The following is a 21,711-nucleotide window of genomic DNA, read 5'->3' as shown; positions in this document are numbered from 1 at the left end:
GCTCGGCAATTGCTGCTCTTCGCTGTCACTCGGCAGAGACGGAAAGTACCGAATCAGGAGTCCGCACAGGTGAGGGGCGTGAAGTGCACAGGGAGGCGAAAGAGAATAGACCGCTCCCGTGCCTGTCTCTACTGCGCAGCTGCGTGACATTTCAATCCACCATCTTGGGTGGGAATACACCCCGCTCCTGGAAGGTAACATGTACTCGCATCGTTTGCGGAATTTAACTTATATGGCTTCAATAAAAAAAAGATTTATAAAGCTCCGATCATTTATTATTACATTACTCTTCAATCGCTTGCGTCTAGCTATTTAATCTCCCTAGCTGCGAACAGGAAGACATATTCCTCGATGTTACTGAAATCTGTTCATCTGTTCAATGTTGTAATGAGGGTAGAGTGTTCAATATGTTGTTACGATATGCCGGGATTTGACAAACACCACCAGTATTTAGTTGATTTTCAGCCATGTGATTGTACTGTTCACTTTGATCAAACAGATATAATTCGATATATGTCTAAACTAGAGAGACTCGGTATTACTGATCCATATAATGTTACGTGGATGTTACATTTTAAAAAGGTGCATGCTGCTGCGATGTTTGTGTATGCGTTTCATTCTCTGACACTCATCATAATTTTTTTTTATCATTCTGATATGTTGCTGCTGTGGAGTTGCACAAAACAGTGAAACTGAACAGTTAAAAGTGAATGTGTTAACTAGTACATTGATTGAGTTCTCCATTGTAAAGGAGAAACCATATTTATTGAGCTTGGTTGGAACAAAAACCAGCGGAGTAGGGGGTCCTCCAGTAGCAGGGTTGGGAATCTGCATACTCCTAAAACAAGTGCAGGTAAATGGTTCCGATTTCAATATTGAAACTGACATATTTATTTCTTTATTTTGTATGAATGCTAATATTAAAATGTGTATTCGTGTTTTGTTTTTTGGAACTACTGCCAGGTTGATCACCCTGCGCACAGCATTGTACAGTTATTTTGTCATACTGCCTTGTAACTCGATTAGCTTCCCTACCAAAATGGCGACTAGTTTGATGCAGCCGCTACAGCTGCTTGGGATTGTGACGTCATCGGCTGGCACTCTATACTCACAAACCGTGTCCTAGCAACCCCGCCGAAGACCGTAAACAGGGAGCCCAGACAGCAGACACATCAGAATCACAAGTCACATGCCACAGTCCAGGGACCCCTTCCCCTACCCGAGATTTGAAAATGATGACACTTTCCTCGGAGACAGCAAGAGATATCACGTAAATAGAGCTTTTTCTTGGGGAAGAATATATGCGTCCATACAAGCACACAAGCTGTGCTGTTTATACGGAGAACAACATCTGCAGTTGAATCCAGTTGTGCACAAGACATTATTATATTGTAGATACATATATTTTTGGAAACATTTCTTTAAAGTTTATTTCAAATTGTATATCAAGGGTGTTTTATCAAATGTCCCATTGCGTATATGGGATCACAACGAACGACGAATATCGTGTGACCATAACTAATCATTTATAACTATGAATAACTTGGTGACGAGTCGTTTGTAACTGTTGCATCGTTTCCTTTACAGATACCGCACGATTCAAAGCCCACCCATCTGGCGCAGAAGGACGACCCCTGGAATCGCCTGAACGCCGGAGCCAAGCAGTCCAGCAAAAAGCAAGAGGTCCTAAACAGGGACAAACCTACACCTCACCCCCCGACTGACAGAAAGACAAAGCAACTCTTAAAGCACATACATATCCGACTGTAGCTGTAATACACCAACCTATAGCTCCTGCACTAAGCCCGATGCACTTAACCATAAGATCCTGGGCTGCTCAGCACACTTATTTTGCACTTCATTAACCTGTTCCTTTATGCTCCTGCGCACTTGTGTATTTGCAGCACTTCTATTGTGTATGCCTTCCCCTCCCTTTAGCACATATCTAGGATTTAGCTGCTTATATCTGCACTTATTGGCTCATTTCACTAGTATGGTTACTGATTGTGTTACTTCACCTTTGTAATGCTTTATGCTTGTATAAACGTTTAATTGCCCTGAAATGTTCAAAATTAAATAAGTTTTAAAACAGGGATTTTACACAAACATTCAAATGATGCCCACATTTAGGAGTGTTAATCCTGGAAGCTTATGCATTTACAAATTGTAAACAAAATCAAACCTATTCCCCCTCCTTCTTAATGGACTTTATAGTCTGAGTTTGTTCACTGTACTTCTGACGTTTTTGTCAAGGCCCCTCAAGACAGCCTGGACTTTAGGATGAAGTCCACCTATAACCAACATGAAGACTTCCTGAAGAGCAAGAATGAGACCCTGTACCAAAGTGAAACCTTTAATGAGGACCATGGGTGAGAATACAGACCATTAATCAGCAGAATTAAAACAATGTGTATAATATGCAGACATGAACAGGCAGGTCAGCACGCTTCAACCCCGATAAACAGCCACACCTAGGCCTGCTGATTCAGACATGGACATTAGCAACCCTCTTGCACAAGTTTTACCTGCTTTCTAGAGCTTACACACAATTCTACTGATTTCAAAGCATGACATTGTATCTCAAGGATGTTTAGTGCTGCCACACACAGGTGAAGGGGGAGAAAACAGCATTATTGTTCATATTTCTTCTTATCCTAGTTTGTAAAGAATGTATTCAAGTGTGTTCAGCCCCTGTATCACACAATTGTGTTTATTAACACAACCCACACAACTACTTCTTCCAGGAGGATTTTGACGAACCATGTGAAGGAAGACCCTCCACAGAACAACCCTGAGAAGATTCCATTCAGAATGTGTGTCAGCGGTGAGAGACTGTCCATTCACAGGATCAAGGGAACCATAGGTGAGAGAGCGGAGAGACGTGACGGGCTGCTTTGTGGAGTCCAGGACCAGTCACCGGGCCAGTTTGTGATCTGCCGCTGTGAGAGCTCCTGTAATGGAAACATATTCAAATGCACAAAAGCTCCAATGAAGAGATGCAAGATAACATGTGACAAATCCATGTTTTGCTACTCTATGTTATATTTAACAGTAGATGCTCTGACCTCATGTTAATAATAGTTAAAGGTACTCAGTTACTATGAACGCCTGCTATGAGATGCAGCAAAGCCGTAATAACACATCAGTAAATGCAGGGACTTGAAAATGTGTCTCATTCTGTACTAACCCATTCCTCTTTCACACACCTATGTACTGACTGTGTATTGAGGTGACCATTGTGATGTGAAGTCTCCTTTTGTCTCTCCAGAGGGTCCCCACAGCGCACTTACTAACAGGGGCTACTCCAGGAAGCACGATGGAGGATTCTACTGCACTTAACACCACAGAGGAGTCCCAGCAGTCCAAACAGCATTTTAAAAGGCATTTGATTATTCCTTTTCTCTTTGTTCTTTTGGTGGATGTGATTTGTTTTCTGATATCGTCATATGTATTGATTGTTTTATTTTAAAATGCATTTGTTTCCTTTTGTTTGACTTGTTTTATTTGTTCTGATTCTGATCTGATTAGTTTTAGGATTTTAATGTTTTAAAGGCTTTTTAGGATTTTATTTTAAAATATTTTAATCACAAGTTTTAAAATATGGAAGTTTTAAATATTATAAACATGTAGACTACCAAATAACGAGTATTCAAACCCACATATCCTGTAATAAATAAGGGACGAATATCTTGTGATTATAGCTAATCATTTATAACTATGAACAACTTGGTGACAAGTTATTTGTTACCGTTGCATAATTTCCTTTACAGATACAGCACGATTCAAAGCCCAACCATCTGGCGTAAAACGATCCCTGGAATCACCTGAACACTAGAGCAATGCTGTCCTCCACTTTGATATGGAGGTACATGATACAAACCTACACCTCACTCCCCGACTGATAGAAAGACAAAGTAACTCTTAACTGCTCCGGCTTCCTGCTGGATGTAAATCACATAAGTATCAGACTATCTGTGTAATACACCAGCAGCCTAAGCTCCTGGGCTGCTCAGCACACTTATTTTGCACTTCATTAACCTGTTCCTTATGCTCCTGCCCACTTGTGCATTTTTAGCAATTCTATTGTGCTGTTGCAATCTCTCCTATGCAATCCCCTCCCTTTAGCACATATCTAGGATTTAGCTGCATTATATCTGCACTTATTGGCTCATTGTACTAGTATGGTTACTGATTGTGTTACTTCACCATTGTAATGCTTTTAATATATGTTTGTTTAAACTGTAAATTGCCCTAAAATGTTCAGAATTAAATTAGTTTTAAAACAGGGATTTTACACTAAATTCAATTGATGCCCACATTTAGGAAGAGTGTTAATCCTGGAAGCTTATGCATTTACAAATTGTAAACAAAATCAAACCTATGTCCCCCTCCTTCTTAATGGACTTTCTAGCCTGAGTTTGTTCACTGTACTTCTGCCATTCTTCTCAAGGCCCCTGAGGACTGTGGGGTGCCGTTTGTGTCATACATGATTCTGTGCATGAAATGTTACTTTTACATTTTGTGCACGGAATGTATTTTTCCTTATATGTATTTTGTAGAACTCGTTATGTGCATGTAATGTGAATTAAGTGCAGAAAATCGTGTGACGAAATGTAATTTCATGAGTGGATTTGTGACATCATCGTGACACGAGGCATATTGGCGAATCTGATGAGAGTGATGGCGCATACGAGTTGAAATTGTAAATGTCCGGTGTTTAAATCGCCATTTCAAACACTGTCAATAACTCCTAATGTAGCAGAGCGGCCAAATTTAAAACTATCCAATATTAAATAAATCAGATTTAAATATCTGGAGCTGATAATCAGTCAGGGTCTTGAATGTCTTTGTATAGAGGAAACTAAATCCACTAAATATTAGACAACATAGTTGGCCAAAAAACATTGGATTGCGTGCATATACTGGTTCATAATTTCGCATGCATACTATACTGGTTTGTGTGCATACTATACTGGTTTGTGTGCATACCATACTGGTTGTTCACATGAACTGGGCGGGGCAGGACTAGAGGGACAAAAATAAATCAAGGTGGAAGCAGCAGTGCAAAGTTTGTCCTCAAGCTACACATTATTGAATGACTGAGCAGGACAATACAGATGACTGTTGAACTAATGATCACACCGTGTCCATGGTTCACACTAATGGGGCGCCTTTTTGGTGTCAGACATAATTTCATGCATGAAACCGCTGTTGTCCAGCAATACACAATTTGTGACACAAAATGATCAATATCTGTAATTCGTTTTTTTAACGAAATGATGAAAACAGGGTTTTCATTTCATCCACTAAATTTTGTGCACGGAATATATTTTTCCTTACATCATTTTGTGGACTTAATGCACTCGGGTGTTCATTCCGTCCACAGAAGGCAAAGTACTTTACTTTTTTCCACAAAATTGCTAAGCATGAAATAAGGACAAACTCATTATGTGCATGAAATGGTCATTTTGTGGGACAAAATGCATACTGATGCACAAAAGCGCTTTCTTGTACATAATTATGTCTGTCCTAAAAGGCGCCCCATAAGTGTCAACCATTAGCACGGTGTGATCAATACTTAGACAGTCATCTGTACCCTCTTGCTCAGATGACATGGTTTAGTCATTCAGTGATGTGATGCTTGAGGACAAACCTTGCACTGCTGCTACCGTCTTGATTTCCCTTCATCCCTAATCCTGCCCCACCCACTTGAGTCACGTGAACAACCGATATGGTACACACACAAACCAACATAGTACACACGCAAACCGATATAGTACACACACAAACTGTGATACTATGCATGCTAAGTTGCTTACCAATATAGTACTTATGCAATCCGATGTATTATGGCCTCTTTGGCACCCCAGAGCTGCATGAAGGCGTGGGCGTAATTAATGGAGGGAACAAGGTGGGCATGTCCTACCCACTGTCTTTTTTATAGACGCGATCTTTCACAATGAATGTCCCTGCCCCCTCGGGCGGGGAGATGAGCAGCAGTGATGGACCTCAGCTAATGGGATGGAACGAATTACAGGCAGTGATCTTCTAGTCTCCTGTGTGGAGCACTAGATGGGCATCAATTAGATAATAGGCAAGATCGTACTACAACTACAGTAGTTCTTCCCCCGGAGTCATAGAGTGCCATTTGATACAACACGTATGTTTTTATCTGATGTACCATGTTTTACACCATTTAGCCGCGTGTGATACCAGACGTTCAAGTGGAAGCCCTGAACTGTGACATCACTAAACCTGGCCACAACATACCTGCCCTGGAGGTTAGATAGAGTAAATCCAGATTTTGGAAGTCATTCGATCTAACCACTTTGCATAATTATCCATATATATTTTGACGAGAACCCAGAAGGCATTAATGAAGTGGCTTAACTTACATTTCAGAAGTGTGTGTGTGTGTGTGTGGGGGGGGCATTCGTTGTGAAATATCGCGTCTGTAAAAAATATGGGGGGGGGTTTGACCTATTTAAAGAAGCATTGCGTCCTGAAATTAAACCTATGCCTTCATGCAACTGCAACGATCAGCCATAACATTTATGAACACCTGCTTAATATTTTGCCGCCAAAACAGCCCTGACCCGTCGAGGAATGGACTCCACTAGACCTCTGAAGGTGTGCTGTGGTATCTGGCACCAAGACGTTAGCAGCAGATCCTTTAAGTCCTGTAAGTTGTGAGGTGGGGCCTCCATGGATCGGACTTGTTTGTCCAGCACATCCCACAGATGCTTGATTGGATTGTGATCTGGGGAATTTGGAGGCCAAGTCAACACCTTGAACTCGTGATTCATCAGACCAGGCCACCTTCCTCCATTGCTCCGTGGTCCAGTTCTGATGCTCACGTGCCCATTGTAGGCGCTTTCGGCAGTGGACAGGGGTCAGCATGGGCACCCTGACTGGTCTGCGGCTACGCAGCCCCATACGCAACAAACTGCAATGCACCGTGTGTTCTGACACCTTTTTATCAGAACCAGCATTAACCTTTTCAGCAATTTGAGCTACAGTAGCTCGTCTGTTGGATCGGACCACACGGGCCAGCCTTCGCTCCCCACGTGCATCAATGAGCCTTGGCCGCCCATGACCCTGTCGCCAGTTTAACGCTTTTCCTTCCTTGGACCGCTTTTGATAGGTACTGACCACTGCAGACTGGGAACACCCCACAAGAGCTGCAGTTTTGGAGATGCACTGACCCAGTCGTCTAGCCATCACAATTTGGCCCTTGTCAAAGTCGCTCAGATCCTTACGCTGCCCATTTTTCCTGCTTCTAACACATCAACTTTGAGGACAAAATGTTCACTTGCTGCCTAATATATCCCACTCACTGACAGATGCCATGATAACAAGATTATCAGTGTAATTCACTTCACCTGTCAGTGGTCATAATGTTATGGCTGATCGGTGTATCTAACGTGTAGTGGCTTTAGTCTCCTCTATACAATGACCCTGATTGATTATCAACTCCAGATATTTAAATCTGATTAATTTAATATTGGCTGGTCTGCTGCATTGGGAGTTATTGACAGTGTTTGAAATGGTGATTTAAACAATAGGCATGTTTACAATTTCAACTCGTATGCACCATAACTCATCAGATTCGCTAATATGCCTCATGTCACAAATCGAGTCGTGACCCATGAAATGACATTTCATCCCATGACAATGCATTTCGTCCCACAAAATTACCGTTTCGTGCACATAATGTAAAAGTTGCCATTTTGTGGACGTAATGAAAACTCTCTTTCATCATTTTGTTCACAAAATTGATTACATATATTGTTTATTTTGTGGCACAACATATGTATTGCTGCACAAATATTGCTTTCATGCATGAAATCTGACACAAAAGGCACCCCATAGAGGACAGCCTGGACTGATGTCCACCTATATCCACCACCAGGAGTTTCTGAAGCCTAAGAATGAGACCCTATACCGCAGAGAAAACTTGACATGGGTGAGAATACAGACCGTTAATGAGCAGAATTATAACAGGGTTGTATAATATACAGACATGAACAGGCAGATCAGCATGCTTCAATACCCAGAGAGAATCTCCATTCACAGGATCAAGGGAACCATAGGTGAGAGAGCGGAGAGACGTGACGGGCTGCTTTGTGGAGTGCAGGACCAGTCACCGGGCCAGTTTGTGATCTGCCGCTGTGAGAGCTCCTGTAATGGAAACATATTCAAATGCACAAAAGCTCCAATGAAGAAATGCAAGATAACATGTGACAAATCCATGTTTTGCTACTCTATGTTATATTTAACAGTAGATGCTCTGACCTCATGTTAATAATAGTTAAAGGTACTCAGTTACTATGAACGCCTGCTATGAGATGCAGCAAAGCCGTAATAACACCTCAGTAAATGCAGGGACTTGAAAATGTGTCTCATTCTGTACTAACCCATTCCTCTTTCACACACCTATGTACTGACTGTGTATTGAGGTGACCATTGTGATGTGAAGTCTCCTTTTGTCTCTCCAGAGGGTCCCCACAGCGCACTTACTAACAGGGGCTACTCCAGGAAGCACGATGGAGGATTCTACTGCACTTAACACCACAGAGGAGTCCCAGCAGTCCAAACAGCATTTTAAAAGGCATTTGATTATTCCTTTTCTCTTTGTTCTTTTGGTGGATGTGATTTGTTTTCTGATATCGTCATATGCATTGATTGTTTTATTTTAAAATGCATCCTTTTGTTAGACTTGTTTTTTGTTCATTTTGATTAGTTATTAGTTATTATTAAAAAAATTGAAGTTTTAAAATCACAAACATCGCTGCTGTCTCATTATTGTGCATGCGATGTGAGTTTGTTTCTCAAACAGTTTCTGTCAACTTGCAGGTTCAAACACTTACACTATTAAACTTGCTTAGAATCAACTATTTGGTGATTTCCTATTGAATCATGGACAGAAATAGAGGGTTTACTACAGAAAATAACTAATCAAACATTTGAACCTGTTCCTCTGTGTGAACGCACATTACCCCCAATAGAATCCCCAATCCCCATAATCCCCAATAGAACTGTCCAGGTTCATCTGGTTGGCTCATAGGAATGTCTAATAACTACAGCAAAAATACTGATTTTAATTAGACAAAATGTCCATGTGTATTCAGTGATTAATAATTTAGAGTTCAATAAAACTCCCAAAGAAAAGGTGTTGTGAACAACCTGCATTTGGTCACAACATATCGTACTACACCTGTATCACTCCTTGCTCTATGCCAGTTTGCCCAGATTCCTATTATGTCAGCCTTGAAAACGCACTCTCTGAAAGCCAGGCTGTGGGTGTCTGAGCATGCACACCTGCTCGGGATTTGCACCACTACCGTATTTCTTGAATATTTCCCGAAAGGCCGTCTCCTATTACTAACAGCCTTGTTGTTGTGCACCAAATGTTTAATCACACGAGAAACAAATTAATTAAATTATTACTATTTTAAAAGGCAAAGAAGCGTCATTATACTATTAGCCAAATTAAGGAAGTCTGAACGACAAAATGGGAAATCATCTTTAACTTCAAATGTTATATGTTATGTTATGGTATATTCAGTGTGTTCTGTGATCTAGATTTGTTAGGTGCAGACCATGTTTAAATAAATAAACTTAAGTTACGAGGTACTCCTTATATGTGTATCTCAAAACGCAAGTAGGATTGGACAACATTTCCCATACGAAATGCTCTGAACGTGTAGCTCGCTGGGACTCATGTTTATCCATCTCAATATAACTCAGAAGGTCCAATCTTACCTCCTTACACATTGGCAACTGCCTCTGCTGTGCTGTCACCCCTGGAGCAAACAGGAGCAACACGAAGAAGTGTCTGGAGAGGAGAAGGGCATGAGTCCGTACAGGTGAGGGGAGTGACGTGCACCTGTAGGCGTAAGATAATAGACCGCTCCCGTGCCCGTCTCTACTGCGCAGCTGAGTGACATTTCAATCCGCCATTTTGGGTGGGAATACACCCCGCTACTGAAAGCGCTGTAGCCAAAGTTAACATGCAGTCACAACGCAGCGTTTGGGAAATGATTTATATACAGTAGCTTCAATAATAAACGGAATTAAAAGCTTTGATAATGTACGGTTACGGTTTAACCTCTTGCGTCCAGCTAGCCTATTAATCTTCATAGGTGCCAAAGAAATACTCCATCGATGTTACTGGATTATGTGCATACCTCTCAATCAGTGTTGGAATGGGGTTAGATGGGTTAGAGTTTATGGGGGGTCCCCTAATGGGGGGGCTGTGGGGTTGGGGGGGTGTTGCTTAAAAAAGAATACACACACACACACACACACACACACATTATATATATATATATATATATATATATATATATAGACCCAGCTAGACCTAGCTGAACAAACATGCAGAGACATCACATCTGCGTTCCTTATGCAATATAGTGTAATTTTACATTTCCCGAATCTTTGACAGTAATTATATATATTTTAAATGTGTTTGTAATGTTCCTAGATCTCACAGTGATAAAATAAGGAAGATATGGTTTAGGCAACAATAACAAAAAAAAAGTTGTTAAAACATTTCTTTGCAGAGTGCAAACATACAACATGCAAATAGGCTGACATTTAAGATTAGTGTCTGTCTAAGCATTCTTTTCTCTTCAATCATAATGAGGACAAATTAATAACTGGGATAATTTAATTCAGAATGACCAAGTTTGCTCCATGTAACCGCGTGTTTCAGAGTAACGTTAGCTTAGCTACCTACAATTGTCTGATAGACAAGATTAAAAACAAATCACAAACGAGCTGCTGTTCAGCACGAAGGTGAACAATTCGATAGTTACAGTAACTAAAGTGTAAACAATCCTAAATCAGAGAAAAATTGTGTTTCCACTTAGCTGGTGAAAACTCGAGAAGTGCCGCTGTGTCAGTCGTGCTGATTCAAACACTGCGTGTTCAGAACGTCACTGAAGAAAAACAATGGATTCTGGAACACTGAGGGACAATCAAAGAAGCCGACAGTCGTCTCGTGTCAGGGCATTCGTTTCGACCAAAAATATTATTTTCATTCAATGAAATATCACATCGGTAAGTGTCGAGATTTTTGGGAACTTGTCTGTCACCCATTATTTTTAATCTTGGAGAAAACTGGATTGATTGTATTGATCTTTGTAGACACGCTCCAGCAGGTGATTGCACGTTGAAAAGAAAGCGCTAAATAAAGCCTTCTTTAGTTGTTTTTCTGTGTATTCAATTAAGCAAAATTAATAGAAACTGGTATTCTCCCTGTGCATATGATATCATAACAGTCATGCTCATGATCGTATGCCAATTAGTATACGTATATGTAATAATAATAATAATAATAATAATAATAATAATAATAATAATAATAATAATTCAGATAAATAGATGTGGCACTGTGGGAGAATACAGTAAGGCGTAGTGTGGTGTAGCATGGTAATCACATGGTAAAGTATACAAATAATGCTAACATCATGGTATCAACATAGTAAAAGCAGGGTAAAGGTGTGGTAAATCCATTTTAAAATAAAATGTGGTTCAAAAACATAGTCAAAACATTGCATAAGTGTCTTCGCTGTGTCTTTCGGGTCTCTTGCTCTGGTGACAGCAGGGGGCGGTGTGGGGTTACTCACAGCCCGCGTCCCGGCACCCTGGCAACCCGGCGAGGACCGTAAACAGCCCGGAGCCGCAGCAGCCTGCAGTCCCACAGCTGCGCTTCCCACGGGGTTCAACTGAACATCCTCGGCCATGCCTCGGTCCAGGGACCCCTTCCCCTCCCCGAGATATGAAAACGACGACACTTTCCTCGGAGACAGCAAGAGATGCCAGGTTAGCAGAGCCTGCGTCCATACAAGCATATGCAGCTGTGTAGTTTATACGGGCAACATATGCAGTTGAATCCAATTGTGCACAAGACATTTTTATGTTGTAGATTTTGATTTAGCAAATGTCTCATTGCGTGTATGGGATCAACAATAAGGATGACGAATATCTTGTGGCCATAACTAATCATGTGTATTTATGAATACCTTGGTGAAGTCGTTTGTAACTGTTGCATCGTTTGCTTCAGATATCGCGATATTCAAAGCCCACCCATCTGGCGCAGAACGACGACCCCTGGAGCCGCCTGAGCGCCGGAGCCACGCTGTCCAGCAGCAGGAGAGAGGTCCTGCACTTTGACCCCGAGGTACAGATACAGACCTACACCTCACCCCCGACTGACAGAAAGACAAAGCAACTCTGAACTGCTCCTGTTCCTGCTGGGTGTGAAGCACAGAAATATCAGACTGTCTGTGTAATACACCAGTGTAAACCCCTGGGCTGCTCAGCACACTTGTATCGTTTGCACTTCTGTTACTGCAACTTCTCCTGTCTTCCCCTGCCTTCAGCATACCTAGGACACTGTATTGTGTGCACTTATTGGCTCATTTTACTAACTGTAACTGCACTTGGATAAAGGCATCTGGTCAGGAGAACAAAAAGAAAAAAAGTTTAAAAACAAGGATTTTATACATCAATGCAATGGCTGCCCATGTTTACGGAGTTTGTCAATCCTGGAACTTTATGCATTTGCAAATTGTGAACTAACTCAATCCCTTGTTTCCCTCCTTAATGATGGACTTAATAGACAGTTTTGGTACATTTGCTATTTGTGTCAAGGCCCCTGAGGACAGCCTGGATTTTAATCTGAAGTCCACCTATAACCACCACCAGGAGTTCCTGAAGCCTAAGAATGAGACCCTGTACCAACGAGAAACCTTTACTGAGGACAATGGGTGAGATTACAGACCGTTAATCAGCAGAAATAATTGTGTGTATAATATACAGACATGAACAGATAAACAGCCACGCCTAGGCCTGCTGATTCAGACATGGACATTAGCAACCCTCTTGCACAAGTTTGTCCTGCTTTCTAGAGCTTACACACAATTCTACTGACGTCAAAGCATGACATTGTATCTCAACGATGTTTAGTGCTGCCACACAGAGGTGAAGGGGGTGAAAACAGCATTATCTTTCATATCTTTTCACATCCTACCTTTAATAAAAGATAGTCATCCCCTGGATTGTGCCATTTTTAGTGTGTTTATTAACACAACCCACACAACTACTTGTTCCAGGAGGATTTTGAAGAACCGTGTGAAGGAAGACCCTCCACAGAACGACCTTCGGAAAAACCCCAACAGAGTGTGGGTCAGCGCTGAGAAAGCGTCCATTTACAGCATCGAGGGAACCATAGGTGAGAGAGTGGAAAGACGTGACCGAAATAAATGGTTTTGCAAATGTTATATTCAACAGTAGATGCTCTGACCTCATGTGAATAATAGTTAAAAGGTACTCCGTTACTATGAACGCATGCTACGAGATGCAGGAAAGTAATAATAAAACATCAGTAAGTACAGGGACTGGAAAACACTCATTCTGTACTAAACCAGTCCTCTTTGACACACAGAAGTACTGATTCCAGATGGGATGTACTGATGTTTAATGGTGTGAATAGTGCGAGGCATGTACCATTCTTAAGTCTCCCCATGTCTCTCCAGAGAGCCATCACAACGCATCAACTAACAGGGGCTACTCCAGGAAGCACGACGGAGGTTTCTACTCCACTTAAAAGCACAGAGGAGTCCCGGCAGTCCAAACGCCTCCTCACCCTGCTGGACCTTGGTCACAGACAGCACTGCGCTCACTCATCATGGTGCATGCCATGGGTGTTTGTTCCTCAACCTTTCTGTAAAACATGCAGGTTTGAACACTTCAGCTATTAAACTTGTTTAGAATACACTACTTGGTGTTACTATTGAATCACTGGGGTGGGAAGAGGGGGGCGACTATAGAAAAACTAAAATCTGGAGTTTTAAAGTCAACATTGCATTCTGGAAACTTACCGGCTACAATGTTTACACAACCCACTTAGTGGACAAATAAATCAGTATGTGACCCTTTTTATTTCTGGTTTTGTTGACCAGAATACAAGATCTTTGCACTGAAAGCATAGATCAGAACAATTGGTCTGAGTGCTACAGACGGCATTGTTTCCCCACTAAAACCTGCGAGGTCTTAATAAGTTACGGAAATAAACTTCCAGCCATGCACCGGCAGCCCTAGTGCATGCATTTCACAAAACAGTTTAAGTGCCTGTTCTGAGAAAGAACACAAGACAGTTTTGGGGAAATTAAAAAACGAGTCAAGAAAATAAGACATTGGAGGACATTAAGCATTTTAATGGAAAATTCAAACACAGCTCAGCTTTTAAAGCCACATTTAAAACGCTCAACATGACACACACACACACACACACACACACACACACACTGCAGGTGATGGATGGTTAGATCAGAATCGCCTCTATACTCACTGGCCGGATCCCGGACCCCGGGCCGGAGCCCCGAGTCTCCCCGGCTCTAGTATATCTGATCAATTCATCATGTCTGAACCACATGTCTGCGGCGGCCCTGCTGCGCGGAAGTGCCTCCTGCTCACCGCCGACTGCACGGCTCGCACTGCGGGTTTTATCACTTCAGAGTCGGAACCGGGCCGGCACTCCGACCTGATCAAATAAGATCACGGTGTAGATTTTTTTTTTTCAGTTTGTTTAAACACTCACACAACACACATGCACTCTCGCACAAACACGCATCCATCCACGCACACACGCACTCACGCTTTCACTCTCCTTGCGCACCACGCCATGCACACGTCCTTTCGAATCTGGAACCTCCGACTGCGCAGGCGCCGTCTTTTAAGATGCTCCGCAATGCATCCTGGTAATACACACGCCCCCTTTACATGCTCAAGGCAAAGGCATAAACGGAATGGATGCCCCTTGTGGGTTTATTATAGATAAGGAACAGCTAGGCGAAAATAAGTTTTAGGATTAAAAAAAAGGTCTGTATATTATACACCATTATATACCAAATAACCCTATTTGCCTTAAGTCTACAAATTTGGTTGTAAACATACATTAATCCTCAAATGGGTGTGTGTATAAAATATAGTAGAGATAGTAAATAATGGGGGGGGGGGTAATTATATTCTACACTGTTCATAGCACTACACTTTCTACCTCGTTTCAGCAGTGCAGTGTGTTATATTAAGATCCTGCAGCACATTAATCAGGCACTATTTAGAACTGCTTTGCAATGTCATATTTAGGTCTTCCTTGAGTTACTGTTATGCAGAACTGAAAACTTTCAAATAAAGTAATTGAAACTATGAAACAGTAAGTCACGTTTTAAGCTAATGCATGTTGGTGGCAAAACATGATTGATCTGTTTTCTCTGTATAGAGTTTGAGCTGGAAACAACTTTAGGATTATTGTGAATCTCAAATTGGAGTATCTCTGGCAACATGCTTCTTGTCCTTTCCCTTTAAGTTTGATGACTAAAGATATACAGAAGAAGCCAATCTATTTCTTTTTATTTCCTTAATTTTGATGGGACTTCAATTTGAATAAAATCTGCCAAGAGCTCCTTGATTCATGTATATCAAAGACAAGCATTTCAAAGCCATTCTGCTTTGATGGTTGTTCCCTGGGAGCATTCCTCAGCTGACACATAAAACAACTGCTGCGTGTTGCCTATCCTCTACCTCGGTCCTGGGGCTGGCAGTAATCTGCACCAGAGATTACCTTTTCCACAACACAAAAATCCAGATACCTTAAACTTCCTCATAACCAAATGAAATGCCACTGTGAGATTAGAATGGGTTTCCATTTGAAAAGCCTGCAGGGTGGGAAATGAATCCAAATTCAGTTTCGCCATACAAGATTCAATCGCCTTATTTGCACCTCCAAAAACCTAATCACAAAGGCACCAATCTTTACCCCGACTGTGATTGTGCTAGTTTCAATGACGTCTGACACCTATGTTAACAGGAACGTTGACTGACTCCCGGCCACATTGTTCTGTAGAAGCTTTGCCTTTGTCTCCATGTATTGAGGCAAAACAAAAGTACACACATAATCCTTTCCACTAAAGACAACAGCAGAAATAGGTTTGCAAACATTTTTTCAAAACAGGATTCATACAAATTTAGAATTTGATATTTGACAGGATTTGATGAGACCTATAAGTTTTAAACATTTACACTGGAAATAATTGAAGCACAAAATTGCTTTTTAAAATAAAGGAAAGTAAGCCAACACATTAAGCCATTTGTCATGTTTTATAACATAGGCCTACAAATAATGTAATCTGCTGACATTTAATTAGATAGCAAAATGTAACAGTGAGCGTATTATAGTATGTATGAAATATGTTTACACTGTTTTTCTTTGTTTCAAATGTTTGCACTAGGTTTGTTTAGTTGTTGGTTGGTAGAATGTGTTCATCCAGTATTGCAGGGTGAGGGAGACTAACCTCTAATGAATATCTCAGTTAGCAACATTGATTAATCCTGGTCATTGAGAGACGGACTGAATTGCAAGCAACAGTCCAAAATTTATTTCCCACACCGAACAGTGAACCCAGGGAGGAAAATGGAGACTTTTGAGTGAAAATAATACGAGTCCAGACCAGTGTTGTTAACTAGGATCTCTCTCGTACGTTTAATAAAGAAGAAGGAACCCACCCCTCCCCCGAAGGTAGAAACAGATTCCCATGATGTCAGCCGAGACTCACAGCCTAGGAAACCAGCTGATCAGACAAACAACATTTAAGCATAGTGTGAATTTGTGCACAGGGACATTACAAATACCCATTCAAAGAAACCATCTGGTATTTCCAGACTAATGACATGTTGTACAGCTCATTTTATTGTTGTTTTCCTACAGCATTAAACTGATTTGTTTTTTAAATGTAAAAAGGAACCTGCACATTGCAAGAGCTTAGCATCGCTTTCTCACTAGAACATAAATGAACCTTGTTTTTTTGGAGATGGTCCTAAACAAAAAAAACAGGGTCCTTTTGTGCATTTCAGAGTCAAAAGTTTAACTTCCAGTACCAACGAGGTCACATGTGGGATTCAATCTTCCAGGCTCTTAATTAGTGATATATCTGATACATTCCAGTATATGTTCTGATTTTCACTTTGCCGGAGTTACCCAGGGAGCACCTGACAGAATTATCTTTACTTTAAGAAGCCTCTGATGCAAGTCAAGAGCACAGACAATGCCCTGTCTGTAACCAATGAAAATACACGCTCCCACTCCAACATGCTCCAGAACTCTCCTAGCCAAATAACTAGCAAAACCTAATTTCAATGTAGGTGGACCGCTCACTTAAACGCATTTGAAAATGACAATGGGGAACTTGGATAACAGGACACAATACAGTGTTTTCTACAATTGATTAAATCTGGAACACTACTGCATATGCAAAACGATACAAAAATTGAGGCACTCGTTAAATATTGCCCATACACTCACCTTACTGATGCACTGAAGTAAACAATGGTCTATATACATGTAACGCAATTTATGCCCACCGATTTCCCATTATCCATGACCTCATTGCTAAATGTAGGACACACTTGGTATCAATTTGATTTTATGGCCGTGGCTTTGAGTTCATGGCAGCATTAAAACATTTTGCAACTTGATTCTTTAAACTTATTGTAGTGTATTGACAATGCGGACACGAGAGTAATGCAGTATCATCATTCATTTCACCCTTTCCTTCAGATCTTAACTTCTAAATTGAACAGAAGAGAAAAAAAAAACTACTATATATAGATATATAAATGGGAGTAGGTGTAGGTGAAACATTGCTTGCAAGTAGTGTTTCCTTCTGTTTCTCTGTGCAACATTTACCTAAGTCTTAATCTATGAGTTTGTGCATCAGATCCTGCATTTCACTTCACCTCAGAAATCCCCTCTGCCAACAACTAGTACATACAGAACCAAGGAAGTTTAGAAACTTGATATCTGCCTCTGAGGAAACCTGTCATTATGATCATGAATGCAAAAGACATCATACGGGCCTAAACTGAAATTATATAATAATTTAAACCAGAAAAAAAAGTACAGTAGAAGCAAAAAAGAAAACCTGGCTATAATTTCCCCAATGCTTAAAAAAAGGAGGGAGGCAAATAGTGGGATTGTGTTTTGTCATTTTTATCATCCTGAAAACAGGGCATGGGAAGTGATTGTGACAATGAGACAAACATGACTGTCAGGAGGATAGTTTTTGAAGGAATGGATGCATCTTGCTCAAGCAGCTGTGGTAACATGTTGAGATGCAGAGAATTATTTCCCACAATCCCACCGCCTGCTGCTTTTTAACGTGACAGCTGTAAGTGTCAGGGATGTGAGCTCTGCCTGCTGCTAATTGTGCCCTGAACTGCAGACACTCATTAGAGCAGGAAGAAATCTCTCTGGAATCCATCAGTTACAACACGGAGAACAGTTGTTCATGAGCCTCTTGAAAACTGAAAGTCAAAAACACTTTTAGGCAGGATTACCAGATTTCCCCGTTAACGCGATTTCATGGGAATTGGGAAACCCAGGACCATGTACAGCACTTCTGTGTCTAACTGTTTGAACACGTCATACCTACTCCCCTGCCCTGTTTAATTGAGATCTGTTTGACACACATTTCGAATACAAGAGCCCCAACAATAATTTAGTTAAAAATCTGATTCTACATGTATACCCCACTGCTGCTGTGTGCAACACAAGAACCCCATGTCTAATTTTAAACCCACACAAGGAAATAGAAACAAATCCAGATTCGTTTTATAGTTTTCACTATGCCTGGCACTGCGAGTGTTACCCTTTTCTTCCCCCATACCCCAGATATACAACACAAGCCTTTTCTGCGTGTTCATATTCAGCAAAACAATAAAACCAAGGAATACAAAACTCAATTCAACTCAAAACCAACAGGGTTTTTTTTCTCTCCATTCAGTAAAAGCAGGGGTGAGCCGGTGGGTTCCGGAAGGGTCTCCAGAAGGATGAAAGGGCTTTGTCTGGCACCTTCCTATAAACAGAAGTCGGTTCCCGTTCTGTACACCGGTCCGGGGGCGTCGAGCGCATTGTTCATTGTGTGTCCGTGAGCGAAGCCCGATTTAATGTCACTTTATAAACAAGACGTAGAAGGCCATGGCCACGCAGGAGACAGCCACCGCGAGGTGAAGCCGTGTGCCGATCACTGCCGCTGCAAAAGAAGGAAATGTGATTGCTAGTCATGGTGAGATCACAAAGAAGGAGAATTCGACAGGACAGAGCACACAATTCTTCAACACAGTGCCTGCTGCTTGGGTAACATCTACATCAACACCACCAGCCAGCTTTATCCATCTGACAGGCCTGGCCCAGTGTAACAGGACAGCGCTGAACATACCTTTGTAAAAGACACCCCAGATTCCTTTCTTCTCAGACAGGAGCCAGTTCTTTAGCCGGGGCACTTTCTTCAAGTATGCACACGTGCAGACAAACAGTAAGCCAAACACCAAAATGCCATCGAATGAGTAAACTGCCGAGAAAGAGGGAGGGAGAAGAAACAGTCATTCACAATACTGCATTCAAGAGCACCACCCTGCCCAAGACAATACTCTGATTTCACTTTAATTGCTGGGCACTGGGGCGGACTGGACAATCTTGACAAACTTGAGTGACAGATGACGTGAATAAGACCCCGCCCCTGCATGGCTGACTGAATCACTTCTGTGTTAGGGAGCTGCTTAACACAAACTATCCATGAAACCTGAACATTATAATATGATAATACAATGCTTAACTCCACATATACGGCGTGTCTATTCAAACATACGTGAGATAAGCGAGCAAGTTCAAACAGACAGCGCCTGGTGGTGAATATGTACAGGAACTTGCATCTTGTAAAACAAACACACAAATTAAATCAGTAATAATTGCCTTTTGACATCGCTGGTACTGTAGTCAGCTCAATGTATACCAAACACAATGAGGGGCGACACAAGTATTCAATGACACTGGTTTCTGTTTAACTAGAAAGGTAACTAAAGGCAGAACCTGATCGACACTATGTGGTTTAACACAACCTAGCATCAGCTGTTCAAAAACAAACCAAACAGACCGGACCGAACCATGTATACAAATTACACCAGACCGGTTATACACATTAACCAGACCTGACACCAAGATCTAGATATTATTAGTATATGCAGATGCTTGTTATTGTAATCACTCTTTGTGTGTGTGCGCTAATGGCCTCGGCCTGCTGCTGCTGCTGCGTCCCCGGAGCCACGTACTCAACCCGCACTCACTTCCTGCTTTGCGAAAGGAAACGCCAGCCGCCCGGGACCCGGACCCGGCGCCCAGCCCGCCGTCGGCACCGGAGCAGAGCCTTACCGTTCGTCATGTTGGCCGTCCGTGTATGATCCTCTGGCAGCGAGATCCCCGTCTTCACGATGCCCACTTCTTGCCTTATCGCTTCATTTTCCGCCCGCTGCTGTGGCAGTAAACAGACAGGCGCAGGCAGACGAGCGCCGAGCGACCCGCTCCGCCAGACGCGACCAATGGAGCCCCGCACAACCGAGGCGCCTACCAATGACGTAACCGCAAGGAAAAGCAACCTAATCACCCGAAATACATTTGTATTGCTGCCACTGCGGTCTTATACGTTGAATTCATGAAATATATGGTTTGATTCGTAATACAGTTCAACTACACGGTTTAATGAATGTAAGGGAAATAGGTAAACGATTCTTGGTTACACTTCTTTGTTAAACACGACCTTTTGTGTGGATTATCACCCATTTGCAGAGAGCTTTACATACAATGCAATAGGATTTATGTGTCACACAATGATCACCAACCAACCAACCAACCAAACAAACAAATCAAAACCAAAAGGCTCTTGCTCACAGATTGGATGTCAGACATCATTCTAGCCATTACAGCTCATGACAGTGAGTGTGTTCATGTGTCTGGACCTCTCATACATTTCAACAAAGCCTTTGCTGGACCTGGTTTTATAATCCTTACATCAGTCACGTTTTCCTGTCTTTAGACATCTATAGCCAGCAAAAGACTAGCCTGGTAAGCCTATTGTATTGGCTGGCTAAGGAGTCATGTACGCCCACTCCGTAAATCATACTTGTGCAGGATTACAAAGCTAAACCTTCGGAAGGCAAATACCCTGGGCTGAAAATAGGGCTGTTGGGCAGAAACCTCGCAACCTGCGCAAGGGCAGTCTTTTCTTTCCTAAATGTTTCAGCTGAAGTTCAATGCAGCATTTAAAATATATGGGTCATCTATACCATCCACTACCACAGTTACCTCCAGCTAAGCCACTCTTTCATTAATTAAATGAATAATCCATAGTAATTATCAGATAAATTAACAAATAGATTCAAATTTTAATTCCATAGATATAACCTAAAGCATACAGTGGCTTTAATGACTGTAACCTAGCAATGTGGGGAATCCTCTGGCAATTTCCCTTTAAAAAAAACTACAATAGAAATAGTATATACAATAATAATGATAATATAATAATAATAAGTAATAATATATATACAGCTCTGGAAAAAAATAAGAGACCTCTTAACATTGATTTCTGATTTCTGAGTGGTCTCTTAATTTTTTCCAGAGATGTGTGTATATATATATATATATATATATATATATATATATATATATATATATATATATATATATATATATATATACACACACATCTCTATATATATAATCAGTGTGAAATATAATGGTACTTTTCCTAAGATGCAATGATACCATATATACTGTAGTAAAATATATGAAATGTTAATATGCCAATGACT

The 21,711-nt window shown here is 41.3% G+C and overlaps 2 protein-coding genes, 1 long non-coding RNA gene and 1 other non-coding gene across 11 annotated transcripts; 1 reads left to right on the top strand and 3 right to left on the bottom strand.

Moving 5' to 3' along the window:
* Positions 1-1,151: 1,151 nt before the first annotated feature.
* cfap276 (cilia and flagella associated protein 276) lies at positions 1,152-13,788 on the top strand. Of its 8 annotated transcripts, XM_066703446.1 has the most exons (10): positions 2,746-2,863; positions 3,269-3,381; positions 3,771-3,865; positions 8,499-8,611; positions 10,878-11,067; positions 11,612-11,832; positions 12,074-12,190; positions 12,664-12,779; positions 13,125-13,243; positions 13,548-13,788. In XM_066703446.1, the coding sequence occupies exons 6-10, from the start codon at positions 11,752-11,754 to the stop codon at positions 13,616-13,618; spliced, it is 504 nt and encodes a 167-aa protein (XP_066559543.1). In that variant the 5' UTR covers positions 2,746-2,863; positions 3,269-3,381; positions 3,771-3,865; positions 8,499-8,611; positions 10,878-11,067; positions 11,612-11,751; the 3' UTR covers positions 13,619-13,788. The 8 variants fall into 8 exon arrangements, 7 of the variants coding, with proteins under 7 accessions (XP_066559543.1, XP_066559546.1, XP_066559544.1 ...); XM_066703449.1 differs by lacking the exons at positions 2,746-2,863; positions 3,269-3,381; positions 3,771-3,865 and adding exons at positions 7,635-7,966; positions 8,077-8,093; XM_066703447.1 differs by lacking the exons at positions 2,746-2,863; positions 3,269-3,381; positions 3,771-3,865 and adding an exon at positions 7,635-7,966.
* On the bottom strand, positions 2,340-9,855 carry LOC136749299 (uncharacterized). Its single transcript, XR_010816730.1, has 3 exons — positions 9,766-9,855; positions 8,054-8,181; positions 2,340-2,951 (listed from the first exon to the last, which is right to left on the bottom strand). It is a non-coding gene; the product is annotated as an uncharacterized LOC136749299 (long non-coding RNA).
* A 547-nt stretch (positions 13,789-14,335) lies between the features above and the next one.
* On the bottom strand, positions 14,336-14,752 carry LOC136750665 (small Cajal body-specific RNA 2). The gene has a single exon (XR_010816942.1).
* Positions 14,753-16,525: 1,773 nt separating this feature from the next.
* tmem167b (transmembrane protein 167B) lies at positions 16,526-20,441 on the bottom strand. Its single transcript, XM_066703442.1, has 3 exons — positions 20,276-20,441; positions 19,287-19,418; positions 16,526-19,100 (listed from the first exon to the last, which is right to left on the bottom strand). The coding sequence occupies exons 1-3, from the start codon at positions 20,283-20,285 to the stop codon at positions 19,018-19,020; spliced, it is 225 nt and encodes a 74-aa protein (XP_066559539.1). The 5' UTR covers positions 20,286-20,441; the 3' UTR covers positions 16,526-19,017.
* Between the last annotated feature and the right edge of the window lie 1,270 nt (positions 20,442-21,711).

Source organism: Amia ocellicauda, chromosome 5 (assembly GCF_036373705.1).
Source record: "Amia ocellicauda isolate fAmiCal2 chromosome 5, fAmiCal2.hap1, whole genome shotgun sequence".
NCBI lineage: Eukaryota > Metazoa > Chordata > Actinopteri > Amiiformes > Amiidae > Amia > Amia ocellicauda.
Note: the sequence above shows the minus strand (reverse complement) of the source record. Positions and strands in the feature narration are given on the sequence as shown.

What these genes read in the sequence shown, in the direction of transcription:
- cfap276 (XM_066703446.1), top strand. Translation starts at nt 11,752, where the DNA reads ATGCCTCGGTCCAGGGACCCCTTCCCCTCCCCGAGATATGAAAACGAC. An exon ending in TCCTGCACTTTGACCCCGAG is followed by an intron (nt 12,191 to 12,663) that starts GTACAGATACAG and finishes ATTTGTGTCAAG; the next exon opens with GCCCCTGAGGACAGCCTGGA. An exon ending in CAGCATCGAGGGAACCATAG is followed by an intron (nt 13,244 to 13,547) that starts GTGAGAGAGTGG and finishes ATGTCTCTCCAG; the next exon opens with AGAGCCATCACAACGCATCA.
- tmem167b (XM_066703442.1), bottom strand. An exon ending in CTGGGGTGTCTTTTACAAAG is followed by an intron (nt 19,101 to 19,286) that starts GTATGTTCAGCG and finishes CTTCTTTTGCAG; the next exon opens with CGGCAGTGATCGGCACACGG.